At 42.2% G+C, this 18103-nt stretch overlaps 1 protein-coding gene across 1 annotated transcript in view; it reads right to left on the bottom strand.

Moving 5' to 3' along the window:
- Nucleotides 1–18103, bottom strand: part of LOC128455798 (ephrin type-A receptor 6-like) — a 139297-nt gene that overhangs the window by 23289 nt on the left and 97905 nt on the right. Inside the window, 4 exon segments of the mRNA XM_053439669.1 lie at nt 2225–2285; nt 2287–2388; nt 3357–3407; nt 3410–3483. Coding sequence (XP_053295644.1) covers nt 2225–2285; nt 2287–2388; nt 3357–3407; nt 3410–3483 — 288 coding nt within the window.

Consider the following 18103-nt stretch of genomic DNA (forward strand, 5'->3'; position numbering starts at 1 on the left):
TTCTGTTTAATTAATATTATTCATTCATGAAATTACGATTTAGTCCATGATCATTTGGTTAAATTGGTCCCATTTGATATTCATGATTTTCCCTTTTCTGTGTCTCGTCACAAGGCTAACGAATCCCAGATAATTGAAAGATGATTGCCATTACCAAATGTATTTCTATAATACCGTGCGCTTAATGAATATGAATTGAGGATTAGGGCGCGTGGTCACCAGGCCCAATGAGTGAGGCCTGCGTGCTTTTATACTGTACAGAACAAGGGTGTGTGTGTGTGTGTGGTAAGTCAGGAGCATATGTGCACGGGTGGTGTTAAAAGTGTGTGTGTGTGTGTTTGTGTGTGTGTGTGTGTCTGTGTGTGTGTGTGTTGGTAGATAAAGGTAATTACAGATCACTCAGCAGGAGGGGGAGTGAAAGTGGCGGTGACCAGATTACACAAGACATTTCTCCCAGCCATCAAGTTCACACACTCACACAGATCACTAATGAAGCAGATGTGTTGGATTGAAGCTGTTGTAATGTGGTGAAGCGTCTCTGTGTGTGTGTGTGTGTGTGTGTGTGTGTGTGTGTGTGTGTGTGTGTGTGTGAGTGTGAGGACGGAGATAGCACGATGACAGAGGACAGGATGAAGAATGCAAAGTGAGGGATGAGGAAGTGACAGACTGACGGATGGATGGAACGCGTGAGACTGACTGACTGACTGACTGACAGGTGGCCGGACAGACTGACGGATGGGGGGGGGGGGGGGGGGGGGGGGGGGGGCGAGCGACAGGGGCCAAATCAGCTTTCTCTCTCAGATAAAAGCGCCGGGCCGGTACAAAGGCTTGGCCGAGCACTGTCTGATCCGCGGATAAAGCAAAGCTCTGCAGCTTTGGAAGGGAGAGAGCCACTGTGAAGCCAAAAAATCTCCCCTCAACAATACCTGACCCGACATAAAAGGGCAGCTGGACCGTTGTATTTTATGACTGCACTTGCAATAAAGCTACTACTGACACACACACAAAAAAAAACATGGAGGTTGTATAATCCCACTCGTCTTTTGATTGATTTCAATTTGATTGTCACTGCTACTGATATGTTTTCCCTTGAGGCTTTGTTTATGGAAGCCATATGAAATTCACTGTGCAGATTCATCCTGGCCAAAGATGAGCTCATTCAGTTAAAATGAACATGTTTTGACCATTAGCAGGTTGTTAATTATGATTTGAGGATTTTCCAGTATAGGTTTACATGCTATAATAATGGAAATATCCATTATTTGTCTCATACTGTACATTGCTGCCATTTCAGGCCCCCTTGGAGAGGGACTCCAATTGATGAAGACACATTTGTACCTTCAGATATCTTTTTCACGCACAAAAAAGCTATGACACTCAAACAAAAGGGAAAAAAAACAACTACTTTAATATGGGAACATTTTCAATAGTTTGATCAAAAATGTACACGTGTTTGTACAATTTAGGCTGATTTAGGTTGATTAGCTATCAAATATTAAGTCCTGGGTGAGAAAGCTTTGTGCTGCTTTACCTTCATATACTGTAAAAAATAAGTCTAAGTGAAATGCTGGAGTAGTCCACAGTAAAAGTCTGCCAGGTCCCAGATTCACTTATTATACAGTAAATACAGGTTGAAGCCACGTGTTTCTCTGCAGTGTAAGAACAACACATGGGGTAAAATGTAAAAATCATATGGGATGGAAAAGAATCAGCAATAATGTACAGTATGTTGTACGGGTGAAGACTAATGGGCTTCCCACCTCCACATTTCCTGTACATGTTATAGTGCAGTTGAGTACCACACTATTCACTTTACATTGAAAGTAGAGAGGTGTGATGTGTTAGCGTTTGTGATTTTAAGGCTGCTGCATGCTCATTTCCAATTTCCCTTCGTAGACACATTTTCCAGTCGCTATAGTCTGGAATCCTATTTGTGCCTGCTGCTGTATGGGGCTTCATGTTCAGGTTAGTTATTTGCTGTTGTGCCTGCCTCTGATACAAACTGCCCTGGTGCTGCTCCGGGCGATCTAAACTTCATCTGACCCTGAGCTGCTACTTGCAGCGATGGCATCTTCCCCTGTGACTTACTGTCTGAAAAGATGAGGAAAGACACGTGCAAAACAGTAAACGTGCACGTTAATATCGTGTTCACCTCTGAAAACATGCCATTGGCAGAAGTACAAACCACAGGGACACATAGGCTGGAAGTAACACTGGTACTCACAGTCTCCTGTGGATTCATATTCGTATTTAGGTGAGTAGGAGCTGTATCCAGCCGGCGTGCGGGGTGCGTACGCTGAACACGTACCAAGTCGCTGGTTTCAAACCTGAGATGATCACACTGGGAGCCTTGGTTCGCGTAGACGAGTAGCTCAGCTGCTCGTGCTCCTGTGGGGGGAGCGAGGAGCATGAGCCATTATAATTCAGAAGAGGTGTTGACCAGAAATAACCTGCTGAGGGACGACCACATTTAACTGTGTGACAGGTGCAACGGCATCTTTCTCCCCATTTGCACTCACAGAAGATGTGTGTCACTTCACTACGGCAGCTGCTGATGGAACAGACGACAATGTCATCCAACCACAATGTACGAGAGAGCCTAAGATTTTACTTTATCATTTTAGTGAGACTTTTTTTATATTCTGGAAAAAATGTTTTATTGAGCAACAGTTGACTGGAAGATATTGTGCATAGAGAACAGTGTCTGCAGAGAGAGTGTAAACATGACTTGTCTAAAAAACATTATTATTATCTGTGATGGGAAGCACATTTAAAGTGCTTTATAATTATGAAGCGTTCACTATGGTCTGTGTTAGTACATGGGGAGTCTGGGAAGTTGTCGGCTATTATTGAAGATCAGCTGCAAATCCACCATTTATTAAACTCCAAACAGTAATACCACATTTGAGATTCTGATCAATGCTGACACCGTGTATTTATCTATTAATAAAGCTGTCAATAAAAAATGAAGAGCTGTCATATTACTAATTGGAGACCTCTGCAACGCTGTCCTTAATTTGGCAGCAGCAACATCTCCATTGATACTGAGGTCAAAAGCACAAGCTTACTTAATTACTAACTTTACTTTATTTAGAAAAAAGGACCCTGTAGAAAGTTGTAGGACTATTTATTCTCGGATATGATGAATGAAGCACCATTAAGTGATATACTGCACATGTATATCTGTTTTATGAGCTAAATAATATGATTCTTCCTTATTTCAATACGTTGATGTTGGTATATCATCACATTCATTAACAAATATATCTTAAAAATAGGTTAAAAATATCATTTCAGTTTGATTTTGGGTCAGTATGAGTCTACACCTGTGAACTGTCCACTGGGGGTCACCGTACCTTTTCATAGTATTTGACCTCGTAGTCCAGGATGGGAAGGGCCGTCCTGTTCCGGTTGCTGCCAGAGAGAGAGCGATGCTGTTCGGAGAGGCCCAGTCCTTCTTCAGTGCCCCGAACACAGTGGGACCTGGTTTGAAAACACAACATGCAAAGGTCAGCTTCAGGGTCTGGAGTCAACCCACCTGAATCAATTGTTCCAGCCATCTTTAGTGAGTGGTAGAATAAAAATGTGATGTTTCATGTTGACACTAGATGGAGAAGAAGCAACTTTCCAACAGCCTTTAATTGAAGATATAACTGTATGAACATCTAACTTCTTCATGGTGCTACAGTGCTTTTTGGGCTTCTTAAAGGATCAGTGTGTTCAATTTATCTATAAACAGAAAGGTGCTGCACTGCAGGTTCTCCTAGGGAATTCAGTTCATTGCAATCTGCATCCTCACCACTAGATGCCTCTAAATCCCACACAGTGGATGTTTAAGTCTATGAACGAGAAACAATGAATTCAAATGTGTTTGATACTTGATTGATTTTCTCAATAGCTGCTGAAACATGGCAGGCGTGTTTCTGACGACCCTGGAAGATTCAGTGTCTGTGAAACAAGTATAACAAAGATGACTGAGGGTTGAGAAGTTCGAGATAATTTCTCTTGAGATCTGTACTGGTCCCATCGTAGTTGAAGGCTGATGTTAGTATTTAGCTGCTGTTTAACCTGAGCTGCCTGGTTGGACAGTTGAGTCTCGGCCTTGTTGATCTGGGGAGAACAGCTGACCCAGAGTATGTGGACGGAATACAACTTTATACAACCAATATAGACAGAGTGTGGAGTCAGTACACACACACACACACACACACACACACACACACACACACACACACACACACACACACACACACACACACACCTACCCACCATGTCAGCAATAATTATCCCACACCCATGCTCACACTCAATCACAGTGAAAAGCACAGTGAGAATTCACACAGCCCCCCCCCCCCCCCCCCCCCCATAGGACCCTCTAGTTTTAATTGAAAAAGAAGTTGAGGGAGCTATCTTTTCTTGGACTGAGTTGCATTAGATTTGCTTTGTGAATTTCTGCCGGGTAAATACCGGGTTCTCAAGAGATGTCAGCACATGAAACTGCCATGAGAGTCATTATTATATATTATATCATCTAATGTTACAGAGCTGACTCATTATGTGGCTGTAAAATCCAGGCCGGCTTTTCTCATGTGCATTCGGTTTGACACGATGGCACTGACTAGTTTATTCCTCGGTAGAAGCCCGGGGAAGCTGTTTTCAGTTCTCACTTTGGCTGAGGCTGAGTATTATAGGGCCAGAGGCTTTCTGAGCAGGGGGAAGATGAGGGATCAGATATGGGGGCTTAGGGTTTGTGGGTAAGGGGGAGTCAGGGTAGGGATCAGCTGTTGGATGAGATGAAAGTGCAGGCTGTATGGGGTTTGAGCTTATTAGTCAGGTGCTGAGAGACCTGCTGCTACTAATCTAATAGAAGGAGCTGAAAGTGAACATCTCCGGTCCCTTCATCCCACTGGTGTGTGTTTGTTGTCCTCACCACCACCACCACCACCACCACCTGTCTGTTTTCTGACCATTCAATCTGCTTCTGTTGTCGGCTTTACCCATTTGTGTCCTCTTGCACATTGTAAAGTTTTCACGTGTCCTAATTGGTTCAAGATTTTGGATCCAGAGGAAGTGGAACTACAGCAAATTGAGCTCTCCTTCCTTTGATTTATTTTTTTCTCAAAATATTATGACTTTCTGGCCCTCATTTCATATTGACTACATTCTCATAATATTATGACTTAATTCTTGTTATATTATGACATTATTCACATTGTTTTCATCTTCCTTAAGGCCTAAATACAACATTGTAGCTTTTGGATCATATTGTAATGTGTTGTCTGGGGTAAACTGGGCAGCGTTTAATATACAATCACCTTTACATTATAAAATGTATTTCAATGCTTGGCTTCTCCTTAATAACCGACACCTTAATAACCATTTAAAATTGGTAGGTTGACTGAAATGTTAACGAAAAACCAGAACAACGTAATATCATGCGTGAGTGAAAACAGTTAATAATATAAGCATAATCATCAAGCTCAAAGGGCATGGTGTGTGTGTGTGTGTGTATGTGTGTGTGTGTGTATGTGTGTGTGTGTGTGTGTGCGTGTGCATAGGTTGAGGTTTATGTGAGTGCATGTATGTGTTATTATAAAAATAGAGTATGAAGCAGCTGTAGCAGAAAACACAGCCGCGGTTTTTCAGAAAAACATCAAGCCAATATTACTGACATTTATTTTACTACTTATTAAGTGTTATTCATATATATATATATATATATATATATATATATATATAAAACCTCATATGACCATATTACTCAGACTGTGCTCGTGTCCTCTGCTCCTTCTGTCCTCAGTGAAAGAGAAAATTCCTCTCAGGGGCATTTTATCTGATTTGCCTCTAATGAAGCACTCTGTCAGAGCTCGGAGGTTCCTCCTGCGCTGCTTGTGGCAGCTTGGTTCAACAGCGGTGGTAGAGAGCGCAGGTCTGTGGCTCGAGCCATACGGTGAAGGCATCGAGCTAAGACACAGCAAGATGGTTGGCATCTGAAGTTAACATATTGGCCCCTAATAGGGAGCAATAAACACAGGATGAATACTATATCCCTCTGAGTCACGGATTCAAATCAGCCTCCCACCGCTTATGAGAGAAACACACACGGAAAGACAAGACGAGGAAAAAGACACATTTCGTTTCCAGAGCAATCGCACAAAAGCCACTATTATTCTAATGGTGCCATCAAATATAACAACATACATTATATTCTCTTAACTGAGAGACAATGAAAAGAAGGTCCCTACTGGATCATCCATCCATCAACCCATCCATTATCTCTAGCGCTTATCCTTTGAGGGTCTCAGGGATCGCTGGTGCCGATCTCGGCTGATGTTGAAACGAGACGGTGGGGGGGGAGCAACTCCAATCTGCATGTCTTTGGACTGTGGTACGAAGCTGAAGTACCCGAAGAAAACCCACGCCGACACGGAGTAAACATGCAACCTCCACAAGGAAACACCCCCCCCCAAAACCATGATTCAAATCCTTCTTGCTGTGACGCGACAGTGCTAATCGCCACAGCATCATGGTGCCCATCAGATCATATCCGATAATTGCAATTTACAATCAAATTAATTTGACTTCTAGCTGGTTTCATTACTCTGATTGTGAATGTAACCCCATGCCATCTAGATGCAGGGTAACTACAGCCCACTAATAGTTTATTAATCCTTAAAATCACGAAAGACTTGTGACAAAAAAGCACAGACATATGTTTGTCCTTTCGAAAGTTCGATCTGGGTTTGTAACAATAATATAACTCTGAGTCCAAACACACCAGACAATATGGTGAATCCTGTCTCCTTCTGTGTGCAGCGTGGGCGCACGTTGTTTATTTTTTTCCAAAGGCAGGAGTATGAAACACAACAGTGTCTCGGGGCACAGACAAGATACTTTTGAGGACGTAGGTACATATGGCCGCCATCTTTAATGATTCCACATGTGTGTTATTAGAGCTGCAGCATGAAATCTGCCAGAGGAACCGACTCTGTTTCTCCGAGATGGGGGAGCATTGGAAAGCCATTAGAAACACCAGTCAATTACAATGCCCGATGGATGGATTTTCCAGTCAAGCGTGGTTAAGCTCAACATAAACTAATGGGGAGTCTTTAAATGAGCTTGACCTGCATATGATTTTAATTAGCTTTCCTGCCCTAAAGGCTTCCATTAACTGTTTAAAAAAGTCAATAGAGCCAGTATTGATGCCGTGTGAGGGCTTAAACGATGTCCTAACACTCCGCTGATTCACTGCTGATAGAGAGATAGTGTGAGGGAGACACACACACACACACATATAGAGGTGCTCTTGTTTACAACAGTCATACTGATACGTCTGTCTCTTTACTAGGTGTGTGCTTGTGTTTGTCTGGAAGCCAGTGGAATTTGGTCCTTGAGCATTAAGTCGCAGACGCGCACATCAGCTACAAAAGCATACAACAATTCAATTGAATCCTTGCCTGTATTCACTGGCTGACATTGTCAAGTATCTGGCGTGCTTCAAAGGCACTTCAAAGTTGCTTCAGGGAAGCAAGAGGAAATGAAAGAATGGATTGAAGTTGTCTCCAGCGTTACCCCACTGGGACTTTGAGTAATCCGGTGGAGCAATGTCACATTTATAGGATCAATAATGTCTGTGTGTGTGTGTGAACACGTGTGTGAATGTGGTTTTGTGTGAGTTGCTTCTACAACCCGCAACGCAGATCTGAGGTGACATAGGGTCTGCAAGGGGGACTATCATCATTAACCTTTAATAATGCTGGAGCTCCTTCCCATTACACTGCGAGTCGTCTTCTCGGCATTAACACCACAGAGACGTGACCGAGGTCAAGTGAGCTCATGGGTCAAGTGTGATTAAAGAGAGTGGGTGTGGAATCTGACTCAAATAACTGACTGGTCTGCACAAGTCAATCAAGCTAAATATAACTGAAATGAATTAGCACTGATCTCTGTTATTCACCTGCTGCACCCTCCTCCCCAACTTTACGGTTGGGGGGGATGGTGATGGGGGCAGCAGTTAATCCCACTCAGGTCACCAGTCTATCACAGAACTCTGGTAAAGACACCGAGCTTCAATATGACTCATCAAATCATGCGGCCACTTGATGTAGTAGTGGCTCTTATTTCTAAAAGGGTTTTTACAATGAGCAAAACCAGGACTATTACGAACCTCTGTCTGACAGCGGACCTGCGTATGATGAGGGTTAGCTCAGCTCGCCTTGCAGCCACTCAGATGAGACAGCTGTCACCAGCCTCTCACTGTCACAGCAGAGACTCCCGTCTGCTGTGTCGTTTGAAACACGTCACGGATAAACCTGAGAATTACACCGAGCATTACATCCAACAATCTACTGGGAGAAGGTTTCAGTTAAACCCTCGTCTGTCTGGACCTCTGCACACTCCCTCTCTTTACGGGTCAGTGAAGTGTCAAAGTGTCATCGGGCAAGATACTGAATCCGACATGGCCCCAGAAGAAAGTGTGTGATTGCTTTGTGAAAGAAAAAGTGCTGCATAAAGATGCACTGTATGACTGTGTGTGAGAGAGAGTGAATGGCAAAACTCTATTGTCATTAGTCATCAAGACTAGCCAAGGCTGCTGCACACGAGAGGATGATCGGGCTGATTTGAGACCAGATTTGCCCCTTCCGACAATTGCAGGGGTGTCAGTCTGGAGGTCAGTCGCTGCAGATTATCTGCCCAATTAATCCTCAAGTGTGAGGGGTTTACAAAATAATCCTAATGCTACCAATTAAGACAGAAGCCTCCCCGATCTCGATTTCGATTATAAGATAACAATTCGGTTAAATCTGTCACTGTGTCTGCAGTGGTCTCCCACGTTTTTAATAGGTGAAGAGTTGAAAATCCTGTTCACCAGGCCTAAGAAGCTATATAAATACAGGGCAATTGTATTTAACATAAACAACATGACAGCCCTCTGTGGCACTTGATTTCCACCTGGTGGCTTGTTGAAGCATAGGTAATAAACCCTACCTCCTCCATGTTAATGAATGGAACATAAAAGGTCAAAGTACTCGTCAAAGTGTTTTTTCTCAAACATGGTTTCGGTCATTATAGATCTCACACAAGAATTAAATGTCCTGATAATTTTGGTTTAAATGATTTATTTGATGCTTCGAAACTAAGTCAGTTGTCATGGTTCCATTCCAGTATTGCAACTGCACAGACTCTGACTACAAATTGGCAAGGAAGCGATCATACTCAGTATAATTTGGCTTCAAGAAGTCAAGTCATCATTGCCATATCCATCGTGATGGTGCTGCCGTTCTATAGTTTTGAACAAACATAATAACTCCTAATTAAAAGAGATCTGAATGGTTCATAAAACTGGTTCGTTCTGAATTTTTTGACTTTTTCTACGATGCTGACAGCTAATTATTTCCTGTGTAGGTTTTTTTCAGGCTATTTCTATGAAGATTTCAGTGCCATTAGGTCTTCAACAGCTATACTGGTCATTGAATAGCACCTGTGCATCAGTACATTTTACCTGCTTCTGATACATTCCATTATATATCCATAGGGGCTTCACCCTCTTTCTTCCAGCTCCTTCTCTACAATCTTCATATAAAGTGCTACAATTTGCCGGACAAATTGTCCACACAATCTCTCTCCCAGCTGTGGCGATGTGGGTTTCTTTTTCGAGAAGCACATATTGTCGCTGCCAGCAGTCTAGCAAAGGAAAAATGGATGTGACCCCAATGACACTAAATAGCCGTCAACTGGATCTAAACTGGGACGGTTCCTTGCTCTCCCTTGGTACACCTGCAATCCTCCCCTGCTGTGGTGACTGTCTTTACCGTGACAGTGGACAAAAGCTCCTTAGACTCCCTTGCCCCATCCAGATGGTGGCTGCAACAGCTACCGGGACAATTTATCATGTGTATCTGCTGAGTACAGGGAGTTAACAGGTAATTAAAATCATCGGTCATGGAACAAAAGCAAGGGAATGGGGGAGGCAGTGAGAAGAAGAAAAAAGGGAGGAGACCTTTCTGAAGCTTCGCAGCCATTTCAGTGACTTTTAGTTGCGGTGGGACACAGGAGACTGAGGAAATAGAAGCCGTGAATGTAACGAGAGAAGAGAGACAAATCAAAGAAACCCAGGGAGACAAAGTTTGACTTTGGATGGTCATTGACTGGCAAACAGCTTGTAGCATTTAAACCTTTGTCTGCTTATTGACAATCCGCTCTAAGGCAGTGGAAGACTGATTAAAAGAAAGATGAACACAAAGTGAAAAGAAGAAGCACTGTCTACTGTCACACGTCAAAGTTTGTGTGCTAGCGAGCTTGTCTGACACTCTTAGGTCCCATCTTTAATAGGGCCCCAGCTCTGCGCTGATCCCTCTTGTTCCCACTTAATGGGGATGTGGAGAGGCAATGACGTGTGGGAAAGGCCAGGGAAACCGGCCCCTGCGCTGGCCCACCACAATCAATACTCATTTGGCCTCCACCTCTCTTTCCCCAAAAGTAATTAATGAGAAGAACGGAAGTATCTAGCTGCTGACAGCTGATTTCCCTGTCGGTCCCTGTCCTTAACACCCTGTCCACTTCTCATGCTAATACCTAAAAGCTTCATTATGGCTGAAACCAAGCATTCATAATGGAAAGTGACTAAGATACGGGCTGATGCAGACATCGATGCGGAAAATATTTTCACATGTTTGATGTTAAACCTATAAAGGAAGAGGTTCAGAGTAGTTGGATGAAGATGCAGACGATAACGCGAACAGTTAAACAATGAATTTTAATAGGAAAAATCCTTTACTTTGTGTAATTGTTTGACTTGGGCACCACTATTCAAACCTTTTATATCAAATTGATTCTACTTAAACATTTCCTTCAGATTTTCATAATAAAAGCAATGGTGATGGCAGTTGTGGTGTCCCGTCATTTTAGTTTGTTAATTTCAGTCTCCTCAGTGTATTTTCTGTTTCCTGTTTTATTTTGTAGTATCTGTCCCTTGTGTGTGGTTTCTATCTTCACTTCCTTTCGGTGATTGTCTTCCCAGTCCTCATGTGTTTCACCTGTGGTTAATTGTTCCTGCCTTCCCTCTGTGTCTATTTAAGCCTCTGTGTTCCCCAAGCCCTTTGTCGGTTTGTACTCGTTGTTGTGCTACTCGTTTCTACGTGAAGTCTTCTTAGGTTTGTTTGTTTCTTGCTGTCTCGACCAGCTTCCTCGTTCTCTGTGCGCCTTGTTGCCAGAGTTACTTATGTTAGTGTTCCTGTTTTGTTTTTGTCTTGTTTAAACCCTTTTATTATATTAAATACCTTTTTGTTTGTAACCTCTGGGTCCATCTCCTCCACCAAGCCGTAACAGGCAGTGGCCGTAATGGTTTTGAGTTCCAACAGAAACATTTACCACTATTTATTATTAAACTCTTCCAGGAAACTAATTAGTGGTTAAAACAAAAGCTATTTTGAGTTAAAAATATAGTTCAAACTGAATATCTGGAGAGAATAAAAACTTTTCTGTGGCTTCACTATCTCCTCTTGCCTCCTCTCCTCCGTCATGCATAGGCAGAGGAATGGAGCGCCTCAACAGTGGAGGTACAGTATAAATAGCAGTCGACCCCCCTATAGCACCCAGTACAGACTTACTGCAGCAGAGCACAAAGCAGGCAGAGTGGGAAGACGCTTACTCCTATGGAGCTCATTTCAAGCGGAGACATCCATACACAGCCTTGCTGTCAAAGTCAACCATCCTGGAGGTAAAAATAGCCCAACCAACAGGTACAATGCTGTGTGAATGGAGACTTCCATGAAGAATAGGGAGGACAGCAAGCATTGTTAAAGCACTACTAATGCACATGTTCACAGTAAATGTTGGAGATCAGTCAAAACTTCAATAAATGTGTAAAAGGTCACTGATCCATGTTTTCAATGGAACAAAGAAAAGCCATTTTGCTCAGATTTTTCATTCTAAACCTTGTCTGTCCATTTATTGACTGGCACTTCCATATATCACTATGCAATTTTTCCTGAGCAACAGACACAAGTGGAAAATTATTGTTTTTTTTTACGTAGATAGAACAAAGCCCATCAATTGTTGGACGAGAGTGTGACTGCCTATTTCCGCTGATTGAATTGAAACGTGGCCAAACATTGTGTATCCTTCATGGCCTCCTGAAACAAGTTCTTTTGATTTTTAATCAGTTGCAAACATTGGTTCTTAAGAGGTTCACACCTTTTCGATTGATCTGGTTTGGGGCATTACTCTTTAACTTAATGTGCCTGATTCTGACAATTCTGTTTCAGCTGTTGATTTTGTAGCTGGAAGAAGACAAGGTGCATAATGTTGCTTCAAGAGAAGGAAAATAGTTAAAATAATCAACAAACTTAGTGGAAACAAAGAGTTACGAAGTTAAAACCACTCCTATGACACCTAAGGGATTTTCTAACAAACGATGAAGTACTGACCGTCATGAACATGGTGTCTCTCACAAAAAAGACAGAGGAGGCTTGACAAAAGAAAAGCAGGTCAGTATATTTGATGTCTCACTCTGAATACATTTGAATACACTGTCCAAATCGAGTACAAACTGTAATACCTTAAGCTGAGTGTGTGTTTAGTGGTTGTTAAAATGTATAAAGGCCTACAGGGATCTAAGTTAGAACCGCTGTCATTATGAAAGGTTTGATGGATTGAGGCTAATGCAATGTCATTTAAATGAACTGAAGTGACAAAGGATACTGGCAACTGATTTATCTAACTTTCAGAGGACAATGGCGCTGCATTCTTGGGAGGAAATTCTCGGTGAAGATTGAAGAGGGGATTGAGGTGGGAGCTGAGAGAGAAAACTTCACAGAACATCCATCAGGATTGCAGAACAATGAATCCAATCACTCCGTATTAATGAGCCATCGCTTAAAATAGTTCCCGTTGTGAGGTGAAGTCGGGGGAAATGATCTTTGCAGGGGGGGAAGAATCTTCCTGATAAAAGTCTGGGCATAAATCATTTTGTGCAGTAGAAATACAGCAGCTAATCTTTTTTCCTTCAAACCTCCCTGCTCAGAACAGTGCTGAATAGCAGTCCTGGGAAATAGCTATTCTTAATGCTGGTCGGTGAATAGGTGAGTTACCGTGCGTCTGGAGAACTCAGAGGTGCTGGCTGTGGATATTTATGGCCACAGACAACACTGTACATGTGGGCGGCTCAGTCGTGGCCTTTAAATATTCAGAAAGGCACTTTCCAATTATCAGCGTCCGGCTAAAGTCTGCATGCTGAATTTATTAGCAAGCTGATTTGAACTTGTTGTCTAACAGCGCCGTAAGTGCAAAGTTTCTTACATTTATTTATCTCTTTTGATGAATGAAATATGAACACATACATCAACTTTAACTGTACTTTTTGTTTAGTGCAAATGATCTATGCTAACACCTATGCTATCTATGCTAACCAGAGAGTATATAAAGATGGACGACAGTTCCTCTCCACTTCCTCCTTCTATTCAGAAATGCTTATCCTAATGCAGCCATCTTGTGGATTTGGAGCCAGAGTTCGCATTCTGGGGATAGAACTGCCGTAGTGAGGTCCTGACAACACACAAGTTTGACCAATCGTGTATCATTTTCATCTTTTAAACTTAATTAACACTTGAACAAACATCGGCATAATAAGAACCATTAAAATGAAAATGTATTTCATTTACACTTTAGACTGTGTAATTTGGTCCATGTCCCATTCACTAACATGGAGGAGACAGGGTAAAGGCTTTTTGGCTTCACTTTTGAGGAAAGGTCATGTCGTCCATATTCTTACACAGTTTACTACAATAAACCATGCTAAACGCTACACCTGCTAAATATCAACATGCTAGCAGTCCTTCAGTATCTTTAACACATGACAAGCAGTACATTCAGGAAAAGAAAACAGACAATAGATCAATGTGGTTACTCCCAATAAATAGTATCGATCATTGAATAGCAAAGACTTTTATTAATGACTATTGTTGCTGTTGTCAGCACATGAGAGACGACAAGTAACAACATCTGAGGTCAATAATGGAGGTTAAAACTGATCTCATATTAATCCTCAAGTTTGTATTAACTATGTGACTTTGTCCCCAGCCCACAGATCTGATGTTATCCATATTAAGTAGGTAATTATATGTATGTATATGCTCTAACTTCAATACAAGTAAACAGATACAAGGGCGACATACTGTAGGTACAGATTTCCCTGCTGGGCCCAGCTGTGCTATAATGTCCCCTCTCACCTCATTTTCCTTCACAATCCAAAACACCCTTAACGCTTTCACCTAAATGCAAATGCAGATATGTCAAAGATCAAACATTAAGTATTTATGGTGCAACTGAAATGCGACAACCACCTCCTATAGTGAACTTTTGACTCCACATCTGTTGTTTTGCTCAGTTCATGACTGAATTAGTCTGAGCTTTTATATTTGTGTGTCTCTGTGTGTGTGTGTGTGTGTGTGTGTGTGTGTGTGTGTGTGTGGTAGCATCAGGTCATGGACATAGATAAAAGAGGATGCCGAAAGGCAGAAAATGGTTAGGGGGCAACAGATGCCCCAGGTCAAATGAAGCCCCACGGGAAGCCAGCAAAACAAACATGCCAACAAACACAGTAAGCAAACATCTGCTCGCTCACGCGGTTACTAAAAAGGTGGAAGAACTTCAGTCACCCATGCAAAAGACTATATATTTAGACTGAGAACAATTGAAATTGTATCATACAGACCAATAAATTATAAATCTTTGATTAGGGCCCGAGCACTGACAGGCAATGACAGGCAGTGAGGCCCTATTGAAATTGTAGGGATTTTGAGGGCTTTAACTAGCCTGGATGCCAGACGAACTTAGCCCCGCCCACAACATTTTGGTCGGGCAGTTCGGTCTGGAGTCGCTCCATTGGGAAAAAATTATGGGGCGTGTTTCAACTGACCAGGAAGTAAAATTCCTCTTCGCTCAATTGGATAGACCTACAACCAATCAGAGCAACGTAGTATGTGACGTATGCTAAGCAACGCATTGTGAGTTATTTACTGGGTTCACACCGGACGCTTCAGCGCAGCGCCAAGCCTTAAATAACAGCTGGCTCCCATCCACTCCCATGTTAAAACTTTGTGCCGGTCACACCGGAGGCTGAAGCACCGCGAGGCAGCCTTGGCGCAGCGCGGTGCTTCAGCCTCCGGTGTGACCGGCACAAAGCCGTGCAGCGATCTACTGGATCGACGGGTGATATTATTAGCGCTGCCCGGCGGTTCAGCGTCGCTTCAGTGTCCGGTGTGAACAGCCAAGCGCCGGGGCGATAGGGATTAGCGCGGTGCTTTGGCGTCGCCTCCACGTTCTGTGTTCCTCTTTCAAAATGAATGCGCTGTCGATGTCTTCTAAAACAGACTCAATGGCAGCATCTACACATCTCAGCTCGCCAGCGGCAGGCATGTTTGTTGAAAACGAATTCAACCCGAGGGCACTTTGGTGACGTGGTTGATTACGTCACCGTTGATCATCTGTCAATCATCGTATAAAGCCCGCCCTGACAATCTGATTGGCCCGGTCCGGACATAATTTTTTCCCAATGGAGCAACCCCAGACCGAACTGCCCGACCAAATCTGTTGTGGGCGGGGCTAAGTTCGTCTGGCATCCAGGCTAGGCTTTAACATGCTCAAATTCTTAATTTAAAGAAAATTTGAAAGTGGTGAACATTTACATATTCTGGAAGAATTTTCATTGGGCGAGACCCCCGGAACGTGTTCACATTGACCGATCTTCACAAAAATACACATGTGTATCATGACCAGGCAAACAAAAAAGTCTGTAGTTGGAATTTGAAAAACGCAACATGAAGCCTGCTATTTTGTATTTAGTGGCCATTTTTGCCATATTCCAAATTTTTACTCTGAGGTACTTGCACCAGGGCTTACATCAGATCAACTTCAAATTGAGATGTGTGTCATCACAACAAGACGGAGATACCATCTAACTCAAAGATCGATTTTTCGTCACAGTGTGTGACTATGGCGTGGCGTCACCAACCATGTTATGTGGAAATAGAAATGTATCTTTAACTGACTTTTTACTCCTTCAGTGGTATTTGCTGTTATATGAAGTGTTAAACATCCACAAATCTTGGTCCATTAACTTCTTCTCTGTCGTGAGAACGAGAGCTTCACTGGGAGCGCCCTGCTTCAAAATAAATGAAGGATAGATGCTGGAAGACAACATGATTTCACACTGAAATATTATGGTGAAGGATACACAACAACACGTTGCTATTAGTTTAAATTAGAGCCATTCTTTAGGAGATGGTGGGGTTTTGTTTAGCATCAACACAAATTCCACAGTGAGTTAAGTAAGAACACTTCAAGTGTTTTCATAATCCTAATCAGTTTTATATTTGTTACAGCTCAATATTTTATTAATGTTGCACATTTCCCACTTGATAACTGAATATCATTTAACCCCTTGTGACCTGAAAGGTGCATGACACAAAGTTGAATACAAGGTCTGAAACATTTCCAGACCTTGTATATACAAAGTAAACATAACACATGCTTAAAAATGGATCCTCCATAAATATATAGTAAATTTGAAAGTCTCCCTCCACATCAGGGCACTATTCTCACTATTGTTAAATATCCACCAGAATCATGTTTTGCCTCAACGTGCCTGCTGGGGCACCTGTGATCACAAATCCTTGATGTGGGAATAGAGCCGGTCGTTTTTTCACACGAGATGAAAAGCATGGTTAAAACTTTGGCATGATCCCGATGGATTGTTGGGGATTTTGACATTTAGTGAAACAGCAGAGACAGAAGCTGTAAAAGTGAACACAAAGTGCCAAATGTCCAAATTTGTATTCAACAAGGGGAGAGCAGTCAGTTGGCTGTGAATCTGAGAGAATGCATCAACATCTCCTGTTGCCGCACTGTAATAAAAGCTTTGTAGTCGCTTGCCAGCAGATTTTAATGTTACCAAACAGACAGGTTATAGCTGTTATATAGGAGAACGAGAAGGAATGCAACAGTGATATAAACAACCTCCTCGTTTTCTTTGCATTCCGAAGGTTACCTCTCTCACCGCAGGCAAAACTGATTAATTAAATTACTGCATGTAAAGCCATTGTTGTGGGTCAGCATTATTGCTCCCTGCTACAGAGGAGTATGTAATCCCATGACATTGCAACTAAAGGCTTTAATACTGCTCCAGTAAATTAAACATGCAGTGCTAAAACTCTGTCTGAGTAAATTAACTAATCTTGTGTTTAGATTGAAACAGCTATGTTATTCTAATTTGTAGTTAGAACATAGTGGGAGCTGCTCCACCCTGGGCACTGCAAAGCCACCAGGCAGAATCACTGAACATATAAATCAACATATAATGTTGCTTGGGTTCAGGATAATTATTATAATAATAATAGTGATGCTAAATGTTATTGTGACTCTTCCTTGTCTAAATAAATATGAAACAATAACATCGTAAAATAAACACATTAGGTGACATATTGATTCCTTTACAGACACACATTTGAGCCGGAGAGCCACACAGTTTTTAACTTCTGCTGAAAATACTGCTGACTGTGGATGAGGACGGAGCCAAAGTGAAATATCCCAAACAATTCATCATGGAGGACATCAATGTCTCCATTAAACCCACTGTGACCAGTCTGTTAAACTTGCATATCATTCATTTCCCTCTCCCTGGCACAGCTCCATGCTGGTGGAGGCAGTGATGTGCATGATTATCTGAGTTATAGTTTAAAATCTGAGTGGTTAAAAAATGTCAACAGAGAAGAGAATGAGCCACTAACAGTGCAGAGGCTCTAGCGTTGGGTGTGATTGGACGAATATATCATCTATCAGTGATTGGCCGAGTTTATTTTTCCTGAATAAGCTGTCTGAAGAATTATTTCAACTGTATAAACAAATCTACAAACTGGCATTTATCAGATATTATCACAATTCGTTCTACACAGCTGTGCATTCGTTATTTGATTCAGCCCCGGCTGACTCTGCTCACTCTCCTCCCCTCTCTCTCTCTCTCACACTTGTGTCATCGGACACGTGTAAACTCTGACTGAGTGAGAACAACACGATTTGATATCCAACACAAATGATGGATGTGTTT

This window comes from Pleuronectes platessa, chromosome 14 (assembly GCF_947347685.1).
Source record: "Pleuronectes platessa chromosome 14, fPlePla1.1, whole genome shotgun sequence".
Classification (NCBI taxonomy): Eukaryota; Metazoa; Chordata; class Actinopteri; order Pleuronectiformes; family Pleuronectidae; genus Pleuronectes; species Pleuronectes platessa.